Below are 25,724 nucleotides of genomic sequence, written 5' to 3' on the forward strand. Positions count from 1 at the left end.
TCTCCTGCAGCATCTTTCAGGCAATGGAAGTGATGCACCCCCAGGGCTCTGGGGGCTCAGCCCAGCCTGTGGCACATGGAGGCATTTAGGCAATTCTGCAGAAGCACCTGAAGGCAGGACATCAGGAAGAAATTACTTAAAAATTGTGCCTTAAAAGTAGCTAAGCATTTTCCATTAGAGGAGCTTTGTTTCCTTCAAAGGCTGCACAGAGACACAAAGCCTGCCCTGCCCTGGGATTCTGCCTGGCACTCCAGTTCTGCTATTACCACTTTCCCTTGTGCAGTGTTTCTGGCACTGCTGACTTTTGGGGTTCCGGATGTATCTTGGCTATGTTGCAGCAGAACAAGTACAAAGTGGCTGAGTTCCCGTTACTGGGATGTTCTCTGCAAAGGGATGGAGCAATGTGTAAAAACACATCTCGCTGTGACCTCCCATCCCAGCAGTGGCTTTGCACATCTTTCCTGCAAAAGGACTTTAGGTTAGCACAGTTCCACAAGCAGTGTGACATTTGTGCCTCTCTGATGTCTCATCTCTTAGCCTGCCTGCATCCTTATGATTACAAAGTGCTGTATGTGCAGGGGAGATGAGATACCATGCCATGTCAGGCAAGTCTGTGACCTTCCTGCAATTCTCCAGTTTCCATAACAGCAGGATATTTGTTGTGTTGCCATAGAAGACCTACTTGTGCAGGTTTGCAGGGTCCTGTGTTGTCACTACAGCCGTTGCCTTCCAGTGGGCCTGAAAGGAGCCATGTGTCCCCAAGAACAAATCAGATGGTGTTTCCTGCCACCTCCTCAGGAAAAAAATAAGTGTTAGATTGACAGTTTTGGAAGGCGAGTTTTTCTGTCTATCAACAGAGCAGACAGCAGCATGGCACAGTCACGGGAGCGTGTCAGCCCCTGCCTCACAGCGGCTGCCCTCCTGGCTGCATCATCCAGCTGTGGAGGGCAGGAGGATGGTCCTTATCCCTGAGGATGCTGCAAATCTCATATGTCTAGGGTGAGTGGTAGTGGTGCCTTCAGCACCAGACCAGGATCTGATCTCCCAGCTGCTGTGGGACAGTGGGCTGTGCTTCCCTTCCCTGGAATTATTTCCTGGGAGAGAACCTGACCCTGACAGAGGCTGGTGGGCGCTTTGGTGGGAGCAGGTTGCAGAGAGCTCTTGTGAAACTGGTCTGCATCAGGCCATCCAGGGATCAGAAAGGACCATACCTTTCCCAAGAGTATTTCCTGACCCTTTTCTAAGAGTATTTCCTGCACATTTGCATGTGAGACCTCTCTGTCAGCAGCTGGAAGGCATCAGCCTGTCTGGACTGTGGTTCCAGGATGGAAGTTCTTGTTTTCATATAACACAGATGTATATTTTCAGTGCTTTTGGATGTCAAAGGCACTTAGGTGAGCCCTTCCACCTGAGGAAAGAGATCCTGCAGGTGGGCAGGCTGCGTTGGAGGTTGGGAAAGGCTGAAAGGACATGTGGCATGGGTCCTGCTTGTCCCCACCATGCTGCTTAGCAAGGTGGTGGAGCCAATGTGGCTGCAGGGACAACTGCTTACTGCTGCTCCCTGGGATGCATTCACTGTGTGCTTGTCCTAGGTGACACCGGCTCTGGAGGGACAAGAAGGGGAGCTGCTCATGAAAGGACCTTCCATCTTCTGTGAGTACTGGAACAGACCCAAAGAAACAGCAGATGCCTTCACACCCAATGGCTGGTTCAAAACAAGTACCACGATGGCTCCCCTGTGGCATCCAGCAAAGGGCAGCAAGGGGAGGAGGAGGCAGCAGCTATGGATCAGCCCCTGGGGTTCCCCAGCTGCTGGGGGGTTTGGAGATGGGGGGCACAGCCTGCTGGGGGTGCAGGTTGGATGTGCTTCCAAACTCCAGGCTCAGGGAGGGGTTTTCCTTGAGTTGGCCATAATTAGCCAATTGATGAGGTATATTTGGGGTTGCTTGCTTGTGAGCATAATATACTGGTGCTTAATGTTTTCTGGGGACTTAAACTTTGCAAACGGGTGGGATTGAGCTTAATTTACACAAGGACCACGTCAGTGGGAAACCCCCACTAAGCTCTGAGGAGTGGGATCTGTCCTGCTTCCCCTCTTGCCTCTGGCATGGTGTCTGCAGGGGAGTTTGTCCTCCTGGTCATGGCTTAGTGAAAGACAAGGTGTCTAGGGTTGAAACAATGAGCGCAGGCAGCGCAGCTGCTTGGGGTGGGCTGGGACTGTGAGGGAGCCTTTCAAGGGACTGTCATTTGTCAGAAACTACTAATTGATGGAAAGCTGAACTTTCTGAGGAAAAATCCCAGGAGATGTCTTCAGAGTGGGAGCGGTTCAGGAAGGGGTTTTGAAATTGCCAGAACATTTTTTATAGTGAAAAGTCTGAGTCTTCCAAATGAAAAGACCTCTTAATTTGAAACCAAGGCTTGTGTCATGGTTTAAGCCCAGCTGGTAACTCAGTACCACGCAGCCGCTCGCTCACTCCCCCCCTTCTTCCTCCCCCCACTCCTGGAGGGATGGGAAGGAGAATTGAAAGAATGTAACTCCCACGGGTTGAGATAAGAGCAGTCCAGTAACTAAGGTATAATACAAAACCACTACTGCTACCACCAATGATAATAATGATAAGGGAAATAACAAGGGGAGAGAATACAATTGCTCACCATCTGCCGACCAATACCCAGCCCGACCCGAGCAGCGATCTGGGCCTTCTGGGTGACTTCCCCTAGTTTATATACTGGGCATGACGTGCTGTGGTATGGAATACCCCTTTGGCTAGTTTGGGTCAGGTGTCCTGTCTCTGCTTCCTCCCAGCTTCTTGTGCCTCTCCTCCCTGGCAGAGCATGAGACTGAAAAGTCCGTGGTCAGAGTAAACATTACTTAGCAACACCTAAAAACATCAATGTGTTATCAGCACTGTTCTCAGACTAAAGTTGAAAACACAGCACTGCACCAGCTACTAAGAAGGAAAAAAACCCAACAGTTACAGCTGAACCCAGGACACTCATTTTTACGTGATACGTTGTGGAAATGCAAAGGAAATGTTTCTTTTTCTGGGTTTTCTCAGGATTTGCCTTTCCCTTTCAAGAGAGGGAAGAATTTCTGAAACATAAAATGTTTCCAGGGATGGGAAAACCTCTGGTATTTGCTTCTTTCAAATCAAATTTCACCAGAAGATAATACCTTAATGATAATACCTATTGCAGGTAGGACCTGTGTGCACCATGGTAGGTTTTATCAAATACTTGCAGACAGAAAAATGATCCCATTATCCTGCGATAGCAGCGGATGCCATCGGGACCGTCCCTACCTGAAGCTGCTGTGGCTGGGACAGCAAGTTCTCGGAGGAGAACTCGTAATGGCTAATCCTGCCCGTCATGTGGGATAACAAAGTCAGGAGGAACCAGGCTGAAGATCTTTCCCAATCGGCATAGATGTGACAGGCCATGAATAAGTTATGTGCTGCAAATTATGCCTTCCGCTCTGAGCGCGGCAAGCAGTCAGAGGCCTCCTCAGTCAGAGGTTCTCTGCAATGTAGATTAAATACTGAACCAGCCATGGGATGGGTTGGCAGGCTCCAACTGCTGGGTGGTATCTCGATGTGCAACCTTCCTGCTGCCCCTGCCACTGGCCAGGAGCTGTTTGAGCAGTGGGGTAAATCCAGGCTGTACCAAGCCCAATCACCAATTAATCTTGCCAGTGAAGAAGGGGGTGATGGCTCATTTCTGCTGAACCTTAACATAGACACAGCTCTGACTTTCCCATTCCCCTCTCACTGTGTGTTAGCAGTGCCATTGTGTCAGGACTCAGGCTGGATTTCTAATGCCTTCTGTGTAATCTTATTTATTTATGGTTCCCAAAGAAGCTGTGATTTATTATCATTGTTATACTGAAGCAGACATGGAGCTGCCCTGCTGGCAGTGTCACCACCGGTCCACATCCCGGGTGGGTACCGTGGGCTGGGACTGGAGCATCATCAGGCGATGCACAGGGTGTGCAGGGCAATCAGCTTTAAAATTTTTTTTAGTCACCACTCCTGATGAATATTTCAGATGCAAAGGAATAGCATGCATTAATTATTGCGAAGAGATGTTTTTAGGAGAAAATTATTTTGAAATTCAGTTTAATTTCATTGCAATGCTCTGCAAACAGGAAGGGAGTATGCGTGTTTAATTAGCTCTCAGGGGTAAGGCCAGGAAGATGGCATGCCTTTGTCACAGGCCGTTAGTGATGCAGACTGCATAATGAGTACAATCAGCTCACAGCTGCTGGCTCCTACAGGGAGAGAATAATATTAAATGGAAATCAGTATAAATTAAACTTAACCCTTTCACTAGCTGAGCAAAACTCAGAGCTAGACATAAGGGGGGGAAAGGAGACAGGTGGGGGGGGGGTTGGAGGGTGCCTGGCTACCCTCACCAGTGGCAGATCTCTGGCCAGGCTGCCTCCCCGACATCCCCCACAGCTGTCTAGGGGGGCTTTTAATTCTCTTCCCCATCCTGTTCCCCCACTCTCTGCCTTTCTTTCCTTTCTTTCCTCTCCTGACCACTTGCTCCATCTCTCAAGGATGTCAGGTCAATGAGGCTGTTTTTTTCCCAAGTCTCATTTAGCCAGCAGTGCTGTGAGTGAGCCCCATTGCCCTTTGCTTTTCTCCACCACTGTGACAGCCTTTGGAGATCACTCACAAGTGGAAAATGTCCCTGTGGTGGTAAAAAAACACTTCAGGGAACTGAGGAGGTTGCGTCCCATCATAACAACTGGGATCTGGAGGGTGAATTACCCCGATAAGCAGAGGTGGGTAACTTTGGGACCATACTGGCAGAACCCAAAAGAGGCAAAGCCCAGCTGCTGCCAGGCTATAATCTGCTTTATCTGCCATTTGCAGGTCATATAGATCAGTGTTTCAAAGGTGAGGCTGAATGCATGCACACGGTGCTCCCAAAACCCAATCAATGGTGTTCCTGACTCCATGTTAGCGTTCCTCTCACTGCCAGAACCTTGTGTGCATCCCCACCAAGTGACTTACAGGTCACCTAAAGAGGATGACAGTGTGATTGCAGGCAGTGACCAGATCCCCTATGTCCCACGAGGACACAGGGAATATGCACTCAGCTACGGCAGGGACAAGGTTTGGAGAGGGTAAACTTGGAGACAGTGTGGGAACTCCTCAGCTGTCATTGTTAATGGTGATCCGAAAACCCAGAGGGCCAAAAAATTAAGAGTAATCACTGCAGGGGGAATCCTGGCATATTGCTTGTGCTGCACCTCATTGGGAGCCTGTCCTGGGAAGGGCACTGCTCTGGGGTGGCACTACATGGAAATGGGGCACGCAGGGAGGGGTGTCCTGCCACTGGCACTTGCCGTATCTCTGCATGCCAAGCACCAAATGTGGGCTCTGTGCATACCCTCCCCATGCAGCCCTCAGAGCTACACACACAAAGCCAAGAGTCACCGGAGCTCATTCCCTCCTTTGTTTTTGTGATCAGAGTTAACCTGGAGCTGCTGCATGAGGCTCTGTGGTCTGAGTGCCAGTTCCCTTCCATACCTGTCCTCAGGGCGACGGATGAGGCTCAAACCTTGCAAGTTGCTTCTTGAAGTGTTCCACTGGGTGCTTTTCTGGGCTGCTTTCTGCAATGCAAGGCTTACAAAGGAATCTTGAATTTTTAAGTCTTTTCTGGCTGCAGGTCATTTATTTCCCTGGTACCTTCTTCAGGCCAGTTCTCTGTTTCTGGTTGCTGTTCCTGTAAATTGAGTTATCACTTTAGAAAGTATAGGAACTTATATACTAAGAGCCAACACTTCCATGGCAGCAGTCATTTTCCTTTCTGATTGACAGCTCCTTTATTAAAATCCCCCTTTCTCCCATGAAACTGGCTCGCCCAAGAAAACAACCTCAGGTTGAGGATGGTCATTCCCTCCATGATATGAGGAAAAAATAGTGATTCAGACCCTGCTCGCTTTCTAGGGAAATCTCAGAAAGACCAAGTGCTTAGTGCAACAAATAGAATCATAGAATCATAGAATAGTTAGGGTTGGAATGGACCTTAAGATCATCTAGTTCCAACCCCCCTGCCATGGGCAGGGACACCTCGCACTAAACCATGTCACCCAAGACTCTGTCCAACCTGGCCTTGAACACTGCCAGGGATGGAGCATTCACAACTTCCTTGGGCAACCCATTCCAGTGCCTCACCACCCTCACAGTAAAGAACTTCTTCCTTATATCTAACCTAAACTTCCCCTATTTAAGTTTGAAGCCATTACCCCTTGTCCTACCACTACAGTCCCTAAGGAAGAGTCCCTCCCCAGCATCCTTATAGGCCCCCTTCAGATACTGGAAGGCTGCTATGCAAAACCTGTGCTTCTTCCCTCCAGGACAAGAGGCAAACACCATGTGTGAGCCATGCAGGAAGCCTCTACAGACCTCCCTCTGCTTCACCTTATCCCAAATACGTGTGTATGTGTTGTAGGTAAAAAAAAAGCAGCAGGCAAAAAGGCATTCAAGATCGTGGCTCTTTTGAGAAGCATCTGAACTCGTGGTGTTACATAGGTGATTTACTGTTGCTCCCATCCTTTTTATTCCCTCCAGTTTGCACCATTGTCTGCCTATCATTTCCATCTGAGTAGTTTTGATTATTTTTATTGTATTAACACTGTTGACAAAGCTACTTAGATCAAAGTCCCCTCCAGCCATTTCCAGGGAGACTGCTGGGTATCCACCGGCTGTCATACATCCAAGTGGCTCTGAGCCCTCAGAGACTGAGACAAACCCAAAGGAAAAATGCCTACGGCTGTCTGTCTCCTGTCACTGTGATACCTTCCCAGCTGTCCCGTGCCCTGCAATGTGAGATGCAATCTCCCAGCACACTCATGTGCTGATGGGCGGGAAGGGTGGAAGAAAGAAAGAAAGAAAGGAAGAAATATTTTATTATGAGAGTACTAGAACACTGGCACAGGTTGCCCAGAGAGATGCTCCATCTCTGGAATCATTCAAGGTCAGACTGGACGTGGCTCTGAGCAAGCTGATCTAGTCGAAGTTGTCCCTGCTCATGGCAGGGGGGTTGGACTAGATGACCCATGATTCTATGAGCAATCACTGAGCAAAGCCCTAGAGCTGGAGGAAAGCAGCAAACACTAGCTTCTCTGGTCATCCCACTGCCTGACCTTCATCATAGAATCATAGAATAGTTAGGACTGGAAAGGACCTTAAGATCATCTAGTTACAAACCCCCTGCCATAGGCAGGGACAACTCATCCTAGAACATGTCGCCCAAGACTCTGTCCAACCAGGCCTTGAACACTGCCAGGGATGGAGCATTTACCACTTCTTTGGGCAACCTGTTCCAGTGCCTCACCAAACTCACAGGAAAGAACTTCTTCCTTATATCTAACCTGAACTTCCCCTGTTTAAGTTTGAACCCATTACCTCTTGTCCTATCACTACGATCCCTGATGAAGAGCGTTGCGATGCTCATGTCCCTCAGGCTCTGGTGCTCTCAGACTGTTCTCTCTGCGCAGGAGGCAGGAACTGTCGGGCAGCCAGTGGTTTTGGAGGTGTGTTGTGGTTTGAGCCCAGCCGGAAACTCGGAACCACGCAGCCACTCGCTCACTCCCCCACTTCTTCTTCCCCCCACTCCCGGAGGGATGGGGAGGAGAATCGAAAGAATGTAACTCCCACGGGTTGAGATAAGAGCAGTCCAGTAACTAAGGTATAATACAAAACCACTACTGCTACCACCAATGATAATAATGATTAGTGAAATAACAAGGGGAGAGGATACAATTGCTCACCACCCGCCGACCGATACCCAGCCCGACCCGAGCAGTGATCTCATCCTTCCGGGTAACTCCCCCTGGTTTATATACTGGGCATGACGTGCTGTGGTATGGAATACCCCTTTGGCTAGTTTGGGTCAGGTGTCCTGTCTCTGCTTCCTCCCGGCTTCCCCTCCTCCCTGGCAAAGCATGAGACTGAGAAAGTCCTTTGTCAGAGTAAACATTACTTAGCAACAACTAAAACCATCGGTGTTATCAGCATTGTTCCCAGGCTGAAAGTTAAAAAACACAGCACTGCACCAGCTACTAAGAAGGAGAAAAATGGCTGCTATAGCTGAACCCAGGACAGTATCCACCCCTTATTCCATACCATTCATGTCATGCTCAGATCCCACATCTCTCAACACACCATCGCCCCTGTCCCATATATACATATATATACACCCACACCCACACACAAAGAGAAAGATATCATTCCCTAGTCCATGGACCAATCCCTATAAAATTGCTGAATTCATCCAGTCCATGATGTCAGGCTCCATCTCTTGTAATAGTCTTTCAGGGCAGGAGGGACGGTGTGTAGTGTTGGGTTGTTGCCTGCTGATGACACCACCAAACTCGTCTGGTCACTGCTGAGCTCATCTGGTTTCCTCAAAATTCATTCTTTGTTGAGGTGATGATCAGAGGGAAGTCAGGGTCAGTTGCTGGCGACCTGAAGATATCTAGCTGGTGGGCTATAAAAGTGTTATAGAGCAGGCAACAGCATACAATTGAGTTCATTGTCTGTTTTCCCTCAAAATCAAATCCCCTTGAGGTACACATCGGACTTCCCCATCTTCCCGCATTACCCACCAAGTATATCCAGGTCCCTGAGCAAAAGCAACCCCACGAGTGGGTTTGCCTTTACCTGAAGCAGGAATAACCCAGACTGTCTTCCCCAACAAATTCTTTATGTGCACCACAGGAACTTTATCCCCCTCTACAGTACGTAAAAGTTCTGATTGGGCTGGGCCAGCCCTGTTGGCAGATCCCCTAGTGTTGAACAATCAGGTGGCTTTTGGTAAATGTGTATCCCAGTGTTTGAAAGTCCCACCACCCATTGCTCTCAGCGTAGTTTTTAACAGCCCATTGTACCCTTCGATTTTCCCAGAGGCTGGTGCATGGTAGGGGATATGATATACCCGCTCAATGCCATGCTCTTTGGCCCAAGTGTCTATGAGGTTGTTCCGGAAATGAGTCCCATTGTCTGACTCAATTCTCTCTGGGGTGCCGTGTCGCCACAAGACTTGTTTCTCAAGGCCCAGGATAATGTTCCGGGCAGTGGCGTCGGGCACAGCGTATGTTTCCAGCCATCCAGTGGTTGCTTCCACCATGGTAAGCACATAGCGCTTGCCTTGGCGGGTCGGTGGGAGTGTAATATAGTCAATCTGCCAGGCCTCCCCATACTTGTACTTCAGCCATCGTCCTCCATACCAGAGAGGCTTTAACCACTTGGCTTGATTAATTGCAGCACATTTCACATTCGTGAATAACCTAGGCAACAGTGTCCATTGTTAAGTCCACCCCTCGATCACGAGCCCATCTATATGTTTCATCTCTGCCTTGATGGCCTGAGGTATCATGGTCCCACCTGGCTAAAAATAATTCACTCTTATGTTGCCAATCTAAGTACACCTGAGCCACTTCAGTCTTAGCAGCTTTATCCACCTCTTGGTTGGTCTGGTGTTCCTCAGTGGCCCAACTCTTGGGTACATGAGCATCTACGTGGCGTACCTTCACCACCAGGTTCTGCACCCGGGCAGTGATATCTTGCCACAATGCAGCAGCCCAGATGGGTTTACTTCTGCATTGCCAGTTGCTCTGCTTCCGTTGCTGCAAACACCCCCACAGGGCATTTGCCACCATCCATGAGTCAGTATAGAGATAAATACTGGCCATTTTTCTCATTCAGCAATGTCCAAGGCCAGCTGGATGGCTTTCACCTCTGCAAAGTGACTCCATTCACCCTCTCCTTCAGCAGTTTCTGCCACTTGATGCAGGGGAACTCCACACAGCTGCCTTCCATCTCTGATGCTTTCCCACAATATGGCAGGACCCATCAGTAAACAAGGCATATTGCTTTTCACTCTCTGACAGTTCAATATATAGTGGGGCCTCGTCAGCATGCATCACCTCCTCTTCTGGTGACATCCCAAAATCTTTGCCCTCTGACCAGTCCATGATGACTTCTAGAATTCCTGGATGACTGGGATTTCCTATTAGAGCTCATCATGTAATTAGCGCGGCCCATTTACTCCATGTAGCATCGGTTCCATGATGTGTAGCCGAGACCCTGCCTTTGAACATCCAGCCCAGCACAGGCAACCGGGGTGCCAGGAGGAGCTGTGCTTCAGTGTCAATCACTTCTGAAGCATCTCGAACCCCTTCACAGGCTGCCAGTATCTCTTTCTCAGTGGGAGTATAGCTGGCCTCGGATCCTTTATATCCCCGACTCCAAAAGCCAAGGGGTCGACCTCGAGTCTCCCCTGGAGCTTTCTGCCAGAGGCTCCAGGTAGGACCATTCTCCCCGGCTGTGGTGTAGAGCACATTTTTCACATCCGTCCCGGCCCGGACTGGTCCAAGGGCTACTGCATGAACTGTCTCTCATTTAACTTTATCAAAGGCTTGTTGTTGCTCAGGGCCCCATTTGAAATCATTCTTCTTCCGGGTCATGTGATAGAGTGGGCTTACAATCAGACTGTAAGCATTTTAAGGATGTGCATGCCTCAGAACCCCACAACACCTAAGAAAGCTTGTGTTTCTTTCTTGTTAGTTGGTGGAGACATTGCTGTTATCTTGTTGATCACATCTCTGGGGATCTGGCGGCGTCCATCTTGCCATTTTATTCCCCAAAATTGAATCTCCTTTGCAGGTCCCTTGACCTTACTACATTTTATGGCAAAACCGGCCTTCAGCAGGATTTGGATTATCTTCCTCCCTTTCTCAAAACCTTCTTCCGCTGTATCACCCTACACGATGATGTCATCAATGTATTGCAGGTGTTCTGGAGCTTGCCCCTGTTCCAGTGCAGTCTGGATCAATCCATGGCAGATGGTAGGGCTGTGTTTCCACCCCTGGGGCAGTCGGTTCCAAGTGTACTGGACGCCCCTCCAAGTGAAAGCAAACTGTGGCCTGCATTCTGCTGCCAAAGGGATTGAGAAAAATGCATTGGCAATGTCAATTGTGGCATACCACTTGGCTGCTTTTGACTCCAGTTCATATTGAAGTTCTAGCATGTCCGGTACGGCAGCACTCAATGGTGGTGTGACTTCATTCAGGCCACGATAGTCTACTGTTAGTCTCCACTCTCCATCGGACTTTTGCACTGGCCATATGGGGCTATTAAAGGGTGAGCGGGTCCTGCTGATCACTCCTTGGCTCTCCAGTCTACGGATCAGCTTATGGATGGGAATCAGGGAGTCTCAGTTGGTGCGATATTGCCGCCGGTGTACTGTTGTGTTCGCAATTGGCACTTGTTGTTCTTCGACCTTCAGCAACCCCACAACAGAAGGATCCTCTGAGAGACCGGGCAAGGTGGACTGCTGCTTAATTTCCTCTGTTTCCAAGGCAGCGATACCAAAAGCCCATCTATACCCTTTTGGGTCTTTGAAGTACCCTTTCCTGAGATAGTCTATGCCAAGGATGCGTGGAGCCCCTGGACCAGTCACAGTGGAGTGCTTTTGCCACTTCCTCCCAGTCAGGCTGATTTCAGCTTCCAGTACAGTCAACTCTTGGGATCCTCCTGTCACTCCAGAAATATAAATGGGTTTCACCCCTTGATACTTTGATGGCATCAGAGTACACTGTGCACCGGTATCTACTAGAGCCTTATACTCCTGTGGGACTGATGTGCCAGGCCATCTGATCCACACAGTCCAGTAAACCCGATTATCCCTCTCCTCCACCTGGCTGGAGGCAGGGCCCCTCTAATAGTGATCATAAAATTCTCCACTTATGTCTTGTAGAAAGGGATTAGTATTCCTTATCACAGGAGCTGGAGTAAAATCAGCTCTATCACTCCATCTGGGAAACTGCTCACCAGAGACTGGAGCAGCACCTTCATGGGAGGATCATCCTTGACATCGTTCTCTTCAGTTCACGCACCCGTTGCTCCAGAACTGAGGTAGGTTTTCCATCCCACTTTCTCATGTCTCCTCCGTGATCCCGCAGGTAAAACCATAGGGTGGCCCATGGCGTGTACCTCGTATATTTTCTTTTTCTCGAGCAGTAGGGCGCCTTCTGTTAATAGCTGAGACACAGGTTGGTACACGTGGGGAGCTGGAAAAATCAGATAAATCGTCTCTCAATTGCTTGAACTCCTGGGACAGTTTTTCCACAGCTGAAATGATGGAAGGGGTGAGATTGTCTTCGTACTCTCGGAGTTGACGAATCAGGTAATCCACTGTTGGTGGTGCTATGTCATTCCAGGTCATTGATGCCAATGAGTGGGCATATGATGATGGTGCACTCCGTGTAAGTTTCCGCCACATGGGTCGTGTACATTCGACTTCATCTGGATCTACGGATGTTTTCCTGGCATCCGGCCTACGATAGATCATCTCTATAATGGCTGATTCCCTCAGGGACTGGATGCCTTTCTCTATCGTGGTCCAGTTGGCTGAGCGACTCGTAATATCGTCTTTGTAGGGAAACCTTTCCTTCACAGCTGCCAGGAGCCACCTCCAAAGGCTGAGGACTCGCTTCTCTCTTGCAATCGCTTTGTCAATTCCTCCTTCCCTAGCAAGTGATCCCAGCTGCTTGGCTTCCCTACCTTCTAGTTCGTGACCGTCGGCCCCATTGTCCCAGCATCGGAGCAACCAGGTGACAATGTGCTCCCCTGGAAGACAGGTGAAATCTTTTTGCATATTCCGCAGCTCGGTTGAGGTCCGGGGTCGATAAGTCACCTCTTCTTCCTCTTCCTCTGATTCGCGTAGTATTAACTCTTGTTCACATCCTGTTCCGTGTAGTAATGGCATTGGGACTTCATCTTTCTTCACTGCAGGGGTTGCTCTTTGTGCCTCTCTTTTGCTTTTGCTTACGGGGCAACAGATGTTGTCACAAATTGGCCATTTGGTTTAGCTGCAGTGTTTGTCACTGTGGTTGGAGTGGCTGCAGTGTCTGCCACTAGGACTGGAGTGGCTGCAGTGTCTGTTGCCAGCGTTGGTGCAGCTGTTGTGCTTGGGAGTTGAGTAACACCAACAGCTGCGTTCTCTGTTGCTGTCAGGGTTTGTGTAGCTGCTGTGCTTGTCATTGGGGTTGGTGTAGCTACTGTATTTGAAGTTGGAGTAGTTGCATTGTCTGTTGTGGTCAGGGTTTGAGTAGCTGTTGTGCTTGTCACTGGGTTTGGTGTAGCTGCTGTGCTTGGAGTTGGAGTAGCTGCGTTGTCTGTTGCTTTGCCATCAGATCCAGAGGCATTTTTTTCCCTTTGAAGGTGCTGGATAGTGTTGAGCAGGGCTCTGTAGGCGTAGGCCAAGCCCCAGCACGTTGCCATGATTTGTCCCTCTCTGGTATAACCAGGACGACAGCACACCTCGTTTAGGTGTTTTACTAGTTTTTCCGGATGTTGCACTTGTTCAGGGGTGAAGTTCCAAAGCATTGGAGGGGCCCACTGGCCTAGATACTTGCCCATACTATCCCACACACCCTGCCACTCATGACTGTCCAGCCTCAGGGAAAATCTCTTGGTGGTCCTCCTATATCGTCATCTATACCCTAGACCAGATTTGAACCCGATGCTGCTTAACTTTCGAGATTAAACGAATTAGGATGTTCCCAGGGCGGGATGGCCGTGGGTAAAACACACTCCGTATGTGTGCCAACATGCTGATCCCCAGCACAATCAGCAGGCAGGTCTCAAGGGTATTCAAAGGCCATCCAAAACCTTCAGAACTCTCAAATGCTGTTGTAAATAGGCTGGTGGGGGAACGGAGGGTGTAAGGGAATGCCTCCTTCATAGGTTGACCCCCCGAGGAGAAAAAAAAATATATGCAATTGCTAAAATATTTCTTTATATACCTCCCAAAGTATAGAGGTGATGGCCGCACCGGAAGCGCAAGCCAGACCAGTTTCATGATCAATGAGTCTATTGTATTACAAGTCATTACCATGAAGTACAGTGAAACAAGAACCTTAGCCCAGGCCCCCCAGCCGATAAACACTAAAACAGCAAATAGTGGCTGTAAGTAAGGTACAACATGCTGAAACTCTGAGTTCAAGCGCAACGACTCTGAGAGCCAAATAATCACCATTGTGACGAGTAGTAACAATGAATGCTTATCACAAATATGATTAGACACACTCTGGTCAGATCTGTTGTTATCTCAAGCCTTTGTGCCCCACGTTGGGAGCCACAAAGAGCTGTCATGGTTTGAGCCCAGCCGGTAACTCAGAACCGCACAGTTGCTTGCTCACTCCCCCCCTTCTTCCTTCCACCGCTCCCGGAGGGATGGGGAGGAGAATCGGAAGAATGTAACTCCCACGAGTTAAGAGCAGTCCCGCAACTAAGGTATAATACAAAACCACTACTGCTACCACCAATGATAATAATGATAAGGGAAATAACAAGGGGAGAGGATACAATTGCTCACCACCCGCCGACCAATACCCTGCCCCACCCAAGCAGTGATCTGGGCCTTCTGGGTAACTCCCCCCGGTTTATATACTGGGCACAACGTGCTGTGGTATGGAATACCCCTTTGGCTAGTTTGGGTCAGGTGTCCTGTCTCTGCTTCCTCCCGGCTTCCCCTCCTCCCTGGCAAAGCATGAGACTGAGAAAGTCCTTGGTCGGAGTAAACATTACTTAGCAACAACTAAAAACATCGGTGTTATCAGCGTTGTTCCCAGGCTGAAAGTTAAAAAACACAGCACTGCACCAGCTACTAAGAAGGAGAAAAATGACTGCTATAGCTGAACCCAGGACAAGGTGTGAGGAAGGGGACAGAGGGTTTGGGATCGTGATGGAGTTGCACAGTGAGGGGCTGGGCAGGGTGCTTTCTCCAGAGGAATCTGGCAATACAGTGGTGTGCACAGGGGGAGAGGTATTATTAGAAAGCAGACTTCTCCCCAAAGGAAGGCCAGCTTCCATTCACATTTACCCATACATCCAGAAAATTAGAATCTGGTATATTCAGGGAGGTTTATTTTCAATTACAGATTAAGGCTGAGACATGAAATAGCACCAGGTTTGAAAGTAGTGCATAAATTCTGCAACTAATCCATGTATCTCAGCTTCATATAATAAGATTTTATTGATCACTATATTGTATTTGTCAGAATAAAACTCTCTTAATGCATGCATCAGGATGGGGAAGATAGAAAACTTGTTTATGGTAGAATCTGATTCAAGAATCAATGCACTTTGATTAATGCGTCATTAAGAAAGTAAGAGTTATTTAAATTATTTGATGCACATTTCAGAATGATGACTCATATCTTCTAATTTTCTTTCTTTAAGCTGCATTGTAGCTGTTTTTCACATTGCTAAGTCCTGGTTTATCACTGAGTTTTTGCTGGATCATTTTACACAGGTCACAGGCCCCCCAGACTTCAATTAACAATAATTCCTATGGCCCAAAAGACTTCCCATATATTGTTGTTGAAGGCTTTAGAAGGAGAATGGGGTGGACCTGCTATCTCTATTCCTTCTGGATGTTCTGCTTTGAAAGAGGGAGCTCCAGGAATAAGACATCATCAGGAGAAATGAGAAGCACCCATCAGTTCTGGCAGGCTTTCAGATGCTGCCAAGCTTGGGCAGTCGGCAGCATGCTGAGCATTTCTGTGCTTGCTGAACATGCCATTCCCTTAGCTCAGGCCTCTCCACTGTGATTCACAAACTTGGGCAGCAAGGACAAGACTTGGCTTGGTGGGGAGCATCCTGATCAGCACTGCACTTCCCAGATGGATCCAGAAATGCAGCCGTGAAGCCCCAGTCAAGGGGAGAACCCCAGTGACTCTCTCAGTTGGTTTCAGGGACCTCCTGGTGTCTGTCTGTCCTCTTCCAGCCCATATCCAGGTATCTCTGCTGGCACCAGCAACTTGCCATTCCCAGCCCCGGCTCTTTGGAGCTTTCCACTCCACCACTTCTGAAGGAAAAGGCAAAGCCGCCTGCAGTTTTCCAGTGCAGAGGAATCCAGGGTTTGTAGGGAACAGTCTGGGCAGGCCATCCTTGGCCAGACACAACCCATTCCTCCTCTCAGGCTGGTCTCCAAGGAGAAGGGGCAGGAGAAGCAGCAAACAATACACACCCCATCCCTCCAGCATAGGCTTTTTCCCTGGCACTTGCCTGGCCCCAGAGACAAGCAGGTGTTTCCCTGCCAGGGGAATTGCTTACATTCGTGGGTGTCACACTGACACCTGAAACAGAAAAAAGATCTGCCTGATGAAGGCAGATTATAAATAGAAATGTATCTAATTAGTATCCTAATCTGCAGATTTTCTGGTTTTTTTCAGTGTCTTTCCTAGTCACAAATCCAGTTAATGCAAATTCTATTTTTAAAGAAATGATTCCTTAATTATAATGTGTTGCAGATGATGTGAGTTACCGGTTTGATAAGCCCAGGGGATGAAACGTTGGCTCCCTCCAAGGCTGGGCTGAAGGAGCTTCTTTTTGAGTCTGTCATAGCTGAAGTTTGTTGAGTCAGGCAGGATGGCAGCACTCTCCTGCTTCCTTTGCTGGCAGCTTAGAACTTGGACCCACATTCCCACAAATGAAAGGACACCCAAAACATACCAGGTGTACCCCAACCACAGCTCCATGTGCTGCTTTAGGAAGGATATCCCACTGGATCTTCATGGGACAGGAGTGGAGGCTGCAGGCAGCTACTGATAAAGCCAGACCAGCCGTGTGCTGGGCTCATGCTTCCACCCAGCCCTCATTTAAGAGGTGTTTCTAGAAGTAAACAGAAAGATGGCATGGTGTCTAGGGTATCAGCCATGTGTAAAGATTCCTTTTAATCTCAAAATGTTCCTTACACACACACTTCTAACACCATGGAGAGAGAATTAACTTTTTCTGCTTCCTGACTCAGTATTTATTCTTTCTCCTTGAGGAGACAATATTACCAGGTTTGCCTGATGGCTGGATGTCTTTGGGTCATCAGGACACAGTGAAATGAAACCCTGTGTTTCCTTGACTGCTCATGAGACTGATGTTTTCAGCAGTTCAGAGAGTGACTTGGGATTTTTGTAGCTGTAAATGAGAGCAGCTTTTGGCACAGAATTTGTTTACTCTCTACAAAGCTCTGTTCTAGTTGTAACAAACATCTTGGATGCCAACCCTTTACTTGTCTGAGAACCTCTGCTATACACAGTCCAATTTTCAGAGGTGTGGAGCACCTGAGTTGGTGGGATCAGCAGGCGCCCACATCCCCCAAATCCAGGCTGTTCCCTCTCAGTATCTATTTGCTTTTATCTTTCAAGCTGTGCTATGTCAGCACTGCTCTTGCAGCCTGAAGGGAGAAGGGCTCATTCAGGCCCTGACTGCCAGGAGTGATGCTTCCCATGCCATCTCATCCCAGGGATTAACACAAGGAGTCCCAGCTGCAGCTCCAGCTGGGTTATGTTGTAGAGACGTCAAGCTGAGCTCTGCAAGCCTGTCAGAAGATCTAGTGAGAGAATTGCAAGCCAGAAAGTGGGTTAAGAGGGGAAGTGTGGGATTGAGCTCAGGATGTGGTAAAGAAATGGGCTGAACAATCGTCTTATGATACTTGGCAGAGCCCGTTGGATCATTGGCAAAGCTTTCTTTCAAGTGGCTACTCACTGCTATATAAATAGCATGTCTCCTCCAGTCCAGAGTCAAAAATCTGTCGTGGTTTGAGCCCAGCCGGTAACTCAGAACCACACAGCCGCTCGCTCACTCCCCCCCTCCCCCCTTCTTCCTCCCCCCCGCTCCCGGAGGGATGGGGAGGAGAATCGGAAGAATGTAACTCCCACGGGTTGAGATAAGAGCAGTCCCGCAACTAAGGTATAACACAAAACCACTACTGCTACCACCAATGATAATAACGATTAGTGAAATAACAAGGGGAGAGGATACAATTGCTCACCACCCGCCGACCGATACCCAGCCCGACCCGTGATCTGGGCCTTCCGGGTAACTCCCCCCGGTTTATATACTGGGCATGACGTGCTGTGGTATGGAATACCCCTTTGGCTAGTTTGGGTCAGGTGTCCTGTCTCTGCTTCCTCCCGGCTTCCCCTCCTCCCTGGCAAAGCATGAGACTGAGAAAGTCCTTGGTTGGAATAAACATTACTTAGCAACAACTAAAAACATCGGTGTTATCAGCGTTGTTCCCAGGCTGAAAGTTAAAAAAACACAGCACTGCACCAGCTACTAAGCAGGAGAAAAATGACTGCTATAGCTGAACCCAGGACAGTATCCACCCCTTATTCCATACCATTCACGTCATGCTCAGATCCCACATCTCTCAGCACACCATCACCCCTGTCCCATATATACACATATATATACACCCACACCCACACACACAGAAAGATATCATTCCCTAGTCCATGGACCAATCCCTGTAAAATTGCTGAACTCATCCAGTCCATGATGTCAGGCTCCATCTCTTGTAATAGTCTTTCAGGGCAGGAGGGACGGTACGTAGTGTTGGGTTGTTGCCTGCTGATGATACCGCCAAACTCATCTGGTCACTGCTGAGCTCGTCTGGTTTCCTCAAAATTCATTCTTTGTTGAGGTGATGATCGGAGGGAAGTCAGGGTCAATGGCTGGTGACCTGAAGATATCTAGCTGGTGGGCTATAAAAGTGTTATAGAGCAGGCAACAGCGTACAATTGAGTTCATTGGCTGTTTTCCCCCAAAATCAAATCCCCTTGAGGTACACACCGGACTTCCCCATCTTCCCGCATTACCCACCAAGTATATCCAGGTCCCTGAGCAAAAGCAACCCCACGAGTGGGTTTGCCTTTACCTGAAGCAGGAATAACCCAGACTGTCTTCCCCAACAAATTCTTTATGTGCACCACAGGAACTTTATCCCCCTCTACAGTAAGTAAAAGTTCTGATTGGGCTGGGCCAGCCCTGTTGGCAGATCCCCTACTGTTGACCAATCAGGTGGCTTTTGGTAAATGTGTATCCCAGTGTTTGAAAGTCCCACCACCCATTGCTCTCAGGGTAGTTTTTAACAGCCCATTGTACCGTTCGATTTTCCCAGAGGCTGGTGCATGGTAGGGGATGTGGTATACCCACTCAATGCCATGCTCTTTGGCCCAAGTGTCTATGAGGTTGTTCCGGAAATGAGTCCCATTGTCTGACTCAATTCTCTCTGGGGTGCCGTGTCGCCACAAGACTTGTTTCTCAAGGCCCAGGATAGTGTTCCGGGCAGTGGCATGGGACACAGCGTATGTTTCCAGCCAGCCAGTGGTTGCTTCCACCATGGTAAGCACATAGCGCTTGCCCTGGCGGGTTGGTGGGAGTGTGATATAGTCAATCTGCCAGGCCTCCCCATATTTGTACTTCAGCCATCGTCCTCCATACCAGAGAGGCTTTAACCGCTTGGCTTGCTTAATTGCAGCACATGTTTCACATTCGTGAATAACCTGGGCAATAGTGTCCATTGTTAAGTCCACCCCTCGATCACAAGCCCATCTATATGTTGCATCTCTGCCTTGATGGCCTGAGGTGTCATGGGCCCACCGGGCTAAAAATAATTCACCCTTATGTTGCCAATCCAAGTCCATCTGAGCCACTTTAATCTTAGCAGCTTTATCCACTTGCTGGTTATTCTGGTGTTCCTCAGTGGCCCGACTCTTGGGTACATGAGCATCTACGTGGCGTACCTTCACCACCAGGTTCTGCACCCGAGCAGCGATATCTTGCCACAATGCAGCAGCCCAGATGGGTTTACTTCTGCGTTGCCAGTTGCTCTGCTTCCATTGCTGCAACCACCCCCACAGGGCATTTGCCACCATCCATGAGTCAGTATAGAGATAAAGTACTGGCCATTTTTCTCATTCAGCAATGTCCAAGGCCAGCTGGATGGCTTTCACCTCTGCAAATTGACTCGATTCACCCTCTCCCTCAGCAGTTTCTGCAACTTGTCTCAGGGGACTCCACACAGCTGCCTTCCATCTCCGATGCTTTCCCACAATACAGCAGGACCCATCAGTAAACAAGGCATATTGCTTTTCACTCTCTGACAGTTCATTATATGGTGGGGCCTCTTCAGCACGTGTCACCTCCTCTTCTGGTGACATCCCAAAATCTTTGCCCTCTGGCCAGTCCATGATGACTTCTAGAATTCCTGGACGACTGGGATTTCCTATTCGAGCTCGTTGTGTAATTAGTGCGGCCCACTTACTCCATGTAGCATCAGTTGCATGATGTGTAGAGGAGACCCTGCCTTTGAACATCCAGCCCAGCACAGGCAACCGGGGTGCCAGGAGGAGCTGTGCTTCAGTTCCAATCACTTCTGAGGCAGCTCGAACCCCTTCATAGGCTGCCAGTATCTCTTTTTCAGTGGGAGTGTAGCTGGCCTCGGATCCTTTATATCCCCGACTCCAAAAGCCAAGGGGTCGACCTCGAGTCTCCCCTGGAGCTTTCTGCCAGAGGCTCCAGGTAGGACCATTCTCCCCAGCTGCGGTATAGAGCACATTTTTCACATCTGGCCCGGCCCGGACTGGTCCAAGGGCTACTGCATGAACTATTTCTCGTTTAACTTTATCAAAGGCTTGTTGTTGCTCAGGGCCCCATTTGAAATCATTCTTCTTCCGGGTCATGTGATAGAGTGGGCTTACAATCAGACTGTAAGCATTTTAAGGATGTGCATGCCTCAGAACCCCACAACACCTAAGAAAGCTTGTGTTTCTTTCTTGTTAGTTGGTGGAGACATTGCTGTTATCTTGTTGATCACGTCTGTGGGGATCTGGCGGCGTCCATCTTGCCATTTTATTCCCAAAAATTGAATCTCCTGTGCAGGTCCCTTGACCTTATTCCGTTTTATGGCAAAACCGGCCTTCAGCAGGATTTGGATTATTTTCCTCCCTTTCTCAAAAACTTCTTCCGCTGTATCACCCCACACGATGATGTCATCAATGTATTGCAGGTGTTCTGGAGCTTGCCCCTGTTCCAGTGCAGTCTGGATCAATCCATGGCAGATGGTAGGGCTGTGTTTCCACCCCTGGGGCAGTCGGTTCCAAGTGTACTGGACGCCCCTCCAAGTGAAAGCAAACTGTGGCCTGCATTCTGCTGCCAAAGGGATTGAGAAAAATGCATTGGCAATGTCAATTGTGGCATACCACTTGGCTGCCTTTGACTCCAGTTCATACTGAAGTTCTAACATGTCCGGTACGGCAGCACTCAATGGTGGTGTGACTTCGTTCAGGCCACGATAGTCTACTGTTAATCTCCACTCTCCATTAGACTTTTGCACTGGCCATATGGGACTATTAAAGGGTGAGCGGGTCCTGCTGATCACTCCTTGGCTCTCCAGTCTGCGGATCAGCTTATGGATGGGAATCAAGGAGTCTCGGTTGGTGCGATATTGCCGCCGGTGCACTGTTGTGGTCGCAATTGGCACTTGTTGTTCTTCGACCTTCAGCAACCCCACAACAGAAGGATCCTCTGAGAGACCGGGTAAGGTGGACAGCTGCTTAATTTCCTCTGTCTCCAAGGCAGCGATACCAAAAGCCCATCTATACCCTTTTGGGTCTTTGAAATACCCTCTCCTGAGATAGTCTATGCCAAGGATGCATGGAGCCCCTGGACCAGTTACAATGGGGTGCTTTTGCCACTTCCTCCCAGTCAGGCTGATTTCAGCTTCCAGCATAGTTAACGCTTGGGATCCTCCTGTCACTCCAGAAATATAAATGGGTTTCACCCCTTGATACCTTGATGGCATCAGAGTACACTGTGCACCGGTATCTACTAGAGGCTTATACTTCTGTGGGACTGATGTGCCAGGCCATCTGATCCACACAGTCCAGTAAACCCGATTATCCCTCTCCTCCACCTGGCTGGAGGCAGGGCCCCTCTAATAGTGATCACAAAATTCTCCACTTCTGTCTTGTAGAAAGGGATTAGTATTCCTTATCACAGGAGCTGGAGTAAAATCAGCTCTTTCGCTCCATCTGGGAAACTGCTCGCCAGAGACTGGAGCAGCAGCTTTCCTGGGAGGATCATCCTTGACCATTGTTCTCCTCTTCAGTTCACGCACCCGTTGCTCCAGAGCTGAAGTAGGTTTTCCATCCCACTTTCTCATGTCTTCTCCATGATCCCGCAGGTAAAACCATAGGGTGGCCCGTGGCGTGTACCTCGTATATTTTCTTTCTTGAGCAGTAGGGCGCCTTCTGTTAATAGCTGAGACATGGGTTGGTACGCGTGGAGAGCTGGATAGATCGGATAAATCGTCTCTCAATTGTTTGAACTCCTGGGACAGTTTTTCCACAGCTGAAATGATGGAAGGGGTGAGATTGTCTTCGTACTCTCGGAGTTGACGAATCAGGAAATCCACTGTTGGTGATACTCCGTCATTCCAGGTCATTGATGCCAATGAGTGGGCATATGATGATGGCGCACTCCGTGTAAGTTTCCGCCACATGGGTCGTGTACATTCGACTTCATCTGGGTCTACGGATGTGTTCCTGGAATCCGGCCTACGATAGATCATCTCTATAATGGCTGATTCCCTCAGGGACTGGATGCCTTTCTCTATCGTGGTCCAGTTGGCTGAGCGATTCGTAATATCGTCTTTGTAGGGAAACCTTTCCTTCACAGCTGCCAGGAGCCGCCTCCAAAGACTGAGGGCTCGCTTCTCTCTTGCAATCGCTTTGTCAATTCCTCCTTCCTTAGCAAGTGATCCCAGCTGCTTGGCTTCCCTACCTTCTAGTTCGTGACCGTCGGCCCCATTGTCCCAGCACCGGAGCAACCAGGTGACAATGTGCTCCCCTGGAAGACGGGTGAAATCTTTTCGCATATTCCGTAGTTTGGTTGAGGTCCGGGGTCGAGAAGTGACCTCTTCTTCTTCTTCCTCTTCCTCTGACCCACGTAGTAGTAACTCTTGTTCAGGTGCTGTTGCATATAGTAATGGCACTGGGTCTTCATCTTTCTTCGCTTCGCGGGTTGCTCTTTGTGCCTTTCGTCTGCTTTTGCTTACAGGGGCAACAGACATTGTCACAAACTGGCCATTTGGTTTAGCTGCAGTGTTTGTCACTGTGGTTGGAGTGGCTGCAGTGTCTGCCACTAGGATTGGAGTGGTTGCAATGTCTATTGCTGGGGTTGGTGCAGCTGTTGTGCTTGGGAGTTGAGTAACAGCAACAGCTGCATTATCTGTTGCTGTCGGGGTTTGAGTAGCTACTGTGCTTGTCACTGGGGTTGGTGTAGCTGCGGTGCTTGGAGTAGCCATATTGTCTGTTGCTGTCGGGGTTTGAATAGCTACTGTGCATGTCACTGGGGTTAGTGTAGCTGTGGTGCTTGGAGTAGCTATATTGTCTGTTGCTGTCAGGGTTTGAGTAGCTACTGTGCTTGTCACTGGGGTTGGTGTGGCTGCGGTGCTTGGAGTAGCCACATTGTCTGTTGCTGTTGGGGTTTGAGTAGCTGTTGTGCTTGTTACTGGGTTTGGTGTAACTGCTGTATTTGAAGTTGGAGTAGTTGCGTTGTCTGTTGTGGTCAGGGTTTGAGTAGCTGTTGTGCTTGTCACTGGGGTTGATGTAGCTGCTGTACTTGGAGTAGCTGTGTTGACTGTTGTGGTCAGGGTCTGAGTAGCTGCTGTGCTTGTAGTTGGCATAGCTGCGTTGTCTGTTGCTTTGCCATCAGATCCAGAGACATTTTTTTTCCCTTTGAAGGTGCTGGATAGTGTTGAGCAGGGCTCTGTAGGCATAGGCCAAGCCCCAGCATGTTGCCAAAATTTGTCCCTCTCTGGTATAACCAGGACGACAGCACACCTCGTTTAAGTGTTTTACTAGTTTTTCCGGATGTTGCACTTGTTCAGTGGTGAAGTTCCAAAGCACTGGAGGGGCCCACTGGCCTAGGTACTTGCCCATACTATCCCACACACCCTGCCACTCATAACTGTCCAGCCTCAGGGAAAATCTCCTGGTGGTCCTCCTATATCGTCGTCTAACCCTAGACCAGATTCGAACCTGATACTGCTGAATTTTTGACATTAAACGAAATAGGATGTTCCTACGACGGGATGGCCGTGGGTAAAACACACTCCGTATGTTTGCCAACATGCTGATCCCCAGCACAATCAGCAGGCAGGTTTCAAGGGTACTCAAAGGCCATCTAAAACCTTCAGAACTCTCAACTGCTGTTGCAAATAGGCTGGTGGGGGAACGGGGGGTGAAAGAGAATGCTTCCTTCGTAAGTTTACCCCCCGAGGAGAAAAAAAAAGATATGCAATTGCTAAAATATTTCATTATATACCTCCCAATGTATAGTGGTGATGGCCACGCTGGAAGCACAAACCAGACCAGTTTCATGATCAATAAGTCTATTGTATTACAAGTCATTACCATGAAGTACAGTGAAACAAGAACCTTAGCCCAGGCCCCCCAGCCGATAAATGCTAAAACAGCAAATAGTGGCTGTAAGTAAGGTACAACATGCTGAAATTCTGAGATCAAGCGCAACAAGTCTGAGAGCCAAATAATCACCATTGTGACGAGTAGTAACAATGAATGCTTATCACAAATATGATTAAACACACTCTGGTCAGATCTGTCGTTATCTCAACCTTTCGAGCCCCACGTTGGGTGCCAAAAAGAACTGTCGTGGTTTGAGCCCAGCCGGTAACTCAGAACCACACAGCCGCTCGCTCACTCCCCCCCTCCCCCCTTCTTCCTCCCCCCCGCTCCCGGAGGGATGGGGAGGAGAATCGGAAGAATGTAACTCCCACGGGTTGAGATAAGAGCAGTCCCGCAACTAAGGTATAACACAAAACCACTACTGCTACCACCAATGATAATAACGATTAGTGAAATAACAAGGGGAGAGGATACAATTGCTCACCACCCGCCGACCGATACCCAGCCCGACCCGAGCAGTGATCTGGGCCTTCCGGGTAACTCCCCCCGGTTTATATACTGGGCATGACGTGCTGTGGTATGGAATACCCCTTTGGCTAGTTTGGGTCAGGTGTCCTGTCTCTGCTTCCTCCCGGCTTCCCCTCCTCCCTGGCAAAGCATGAGACTGAGAAAGTCCTTGGTTGGAATAAACATTACTTAGCAACAACTAAAAACATCGGTGTTATCAGCGTTGTTCCCAGGCTGAAAGTTAAAAAACACAGCACTGCACCAGCTACTAAGCAGGAGAAAAATGACTGCTATAGCTGAACCCAGGACAAAATCCCACAGGGGAAAGGTCGGTATCAAATCAGCTGAGTTCCTCCAGCAGTTGTGCAGGGGACAGGACTGTGGTCTCATCGCAGGCACTATCAAAGCACTGCTGGAATGGGGCCCTGGGGATTTTACTGGTCCATGCCCATGGTTCGGGCCCTGTGAAGATCGGTTTTGTAGTATCTTTACTGTCACTGGTTGTCCCATGACCACAGGGCTTTGGAAAGCCTCTTCAGCAGGATGGATACATGCTGCAGGGGGTTGTCTGCAGCAGTGACTGAGGGGTGGGTTTGCTGTACACTGCAGAGAGCATCAAGGTACAAAAGGTAATGATTAAGACTGAATGTTGAAGTGATCACCCAAAATCCAAACAGCATTCAGCTTTGCAGATGCCAGGCTGGCAACTTGCTGCTCCAAACGAGAGTTGTGCTCTATGGACAGAATGTTCGTGCCTTGCCAAGTTCAGTTCCTTGCCAAGCCAAGCCTTCTGCTGCCTGGCCTCATCCCATTCAAGCTACCATGGCCAGCTCTTGGGATGGAGGTTTCACTCTGGCAACAATCTGTCAGGAGTTAAACCTGCCAGTTTGCTCACTCAGAGCTTTTGTAGGAGCTTCACCTTGTA

The 25,724-nt window shown here is 49.0% G+C and overlaps 1 protein-coding gene across 1 annotated transcript in view; it reads left to right on the forward strand.

The window, feature by feature from the left end:
* The first annotated feature begins 316 nt into the window (after positions 1-316).
* The window catches only part of LOC115619273 (malonate--CoA ligase ACSF3, mitochondrial-like), a 62,234-nt gene continuing 36,826 nt past the window's right edge, over positions 317-25,724 (forward strand). The window contains exons 1-2 of the mRNA XM_030511316.1: positions 317-346; positions 1,593-1,719. Coding sequence (XP_030367176.1) covers positions 317-346; positions 1,593-1,719 — 157 coding nt within the window. The remainder of the gene's footprint in view (positions 347-1,592; positions 1,720-25,724) is intronic.

The sequence above is a fragment of the Strigops habroptila genome, chromosome W, assembly GCF_004027225.2.
Source record: "Strigops habroptila isolate Jane chromosome W, bStrHab1.2.pri, whole genome shotgun sequence".
Lineage (NCBI taxonomy): Eukaryota > Metazoa > Chordata > Aves > Psittaciformes > Psittacidae > Strigops > Strigops habroptila.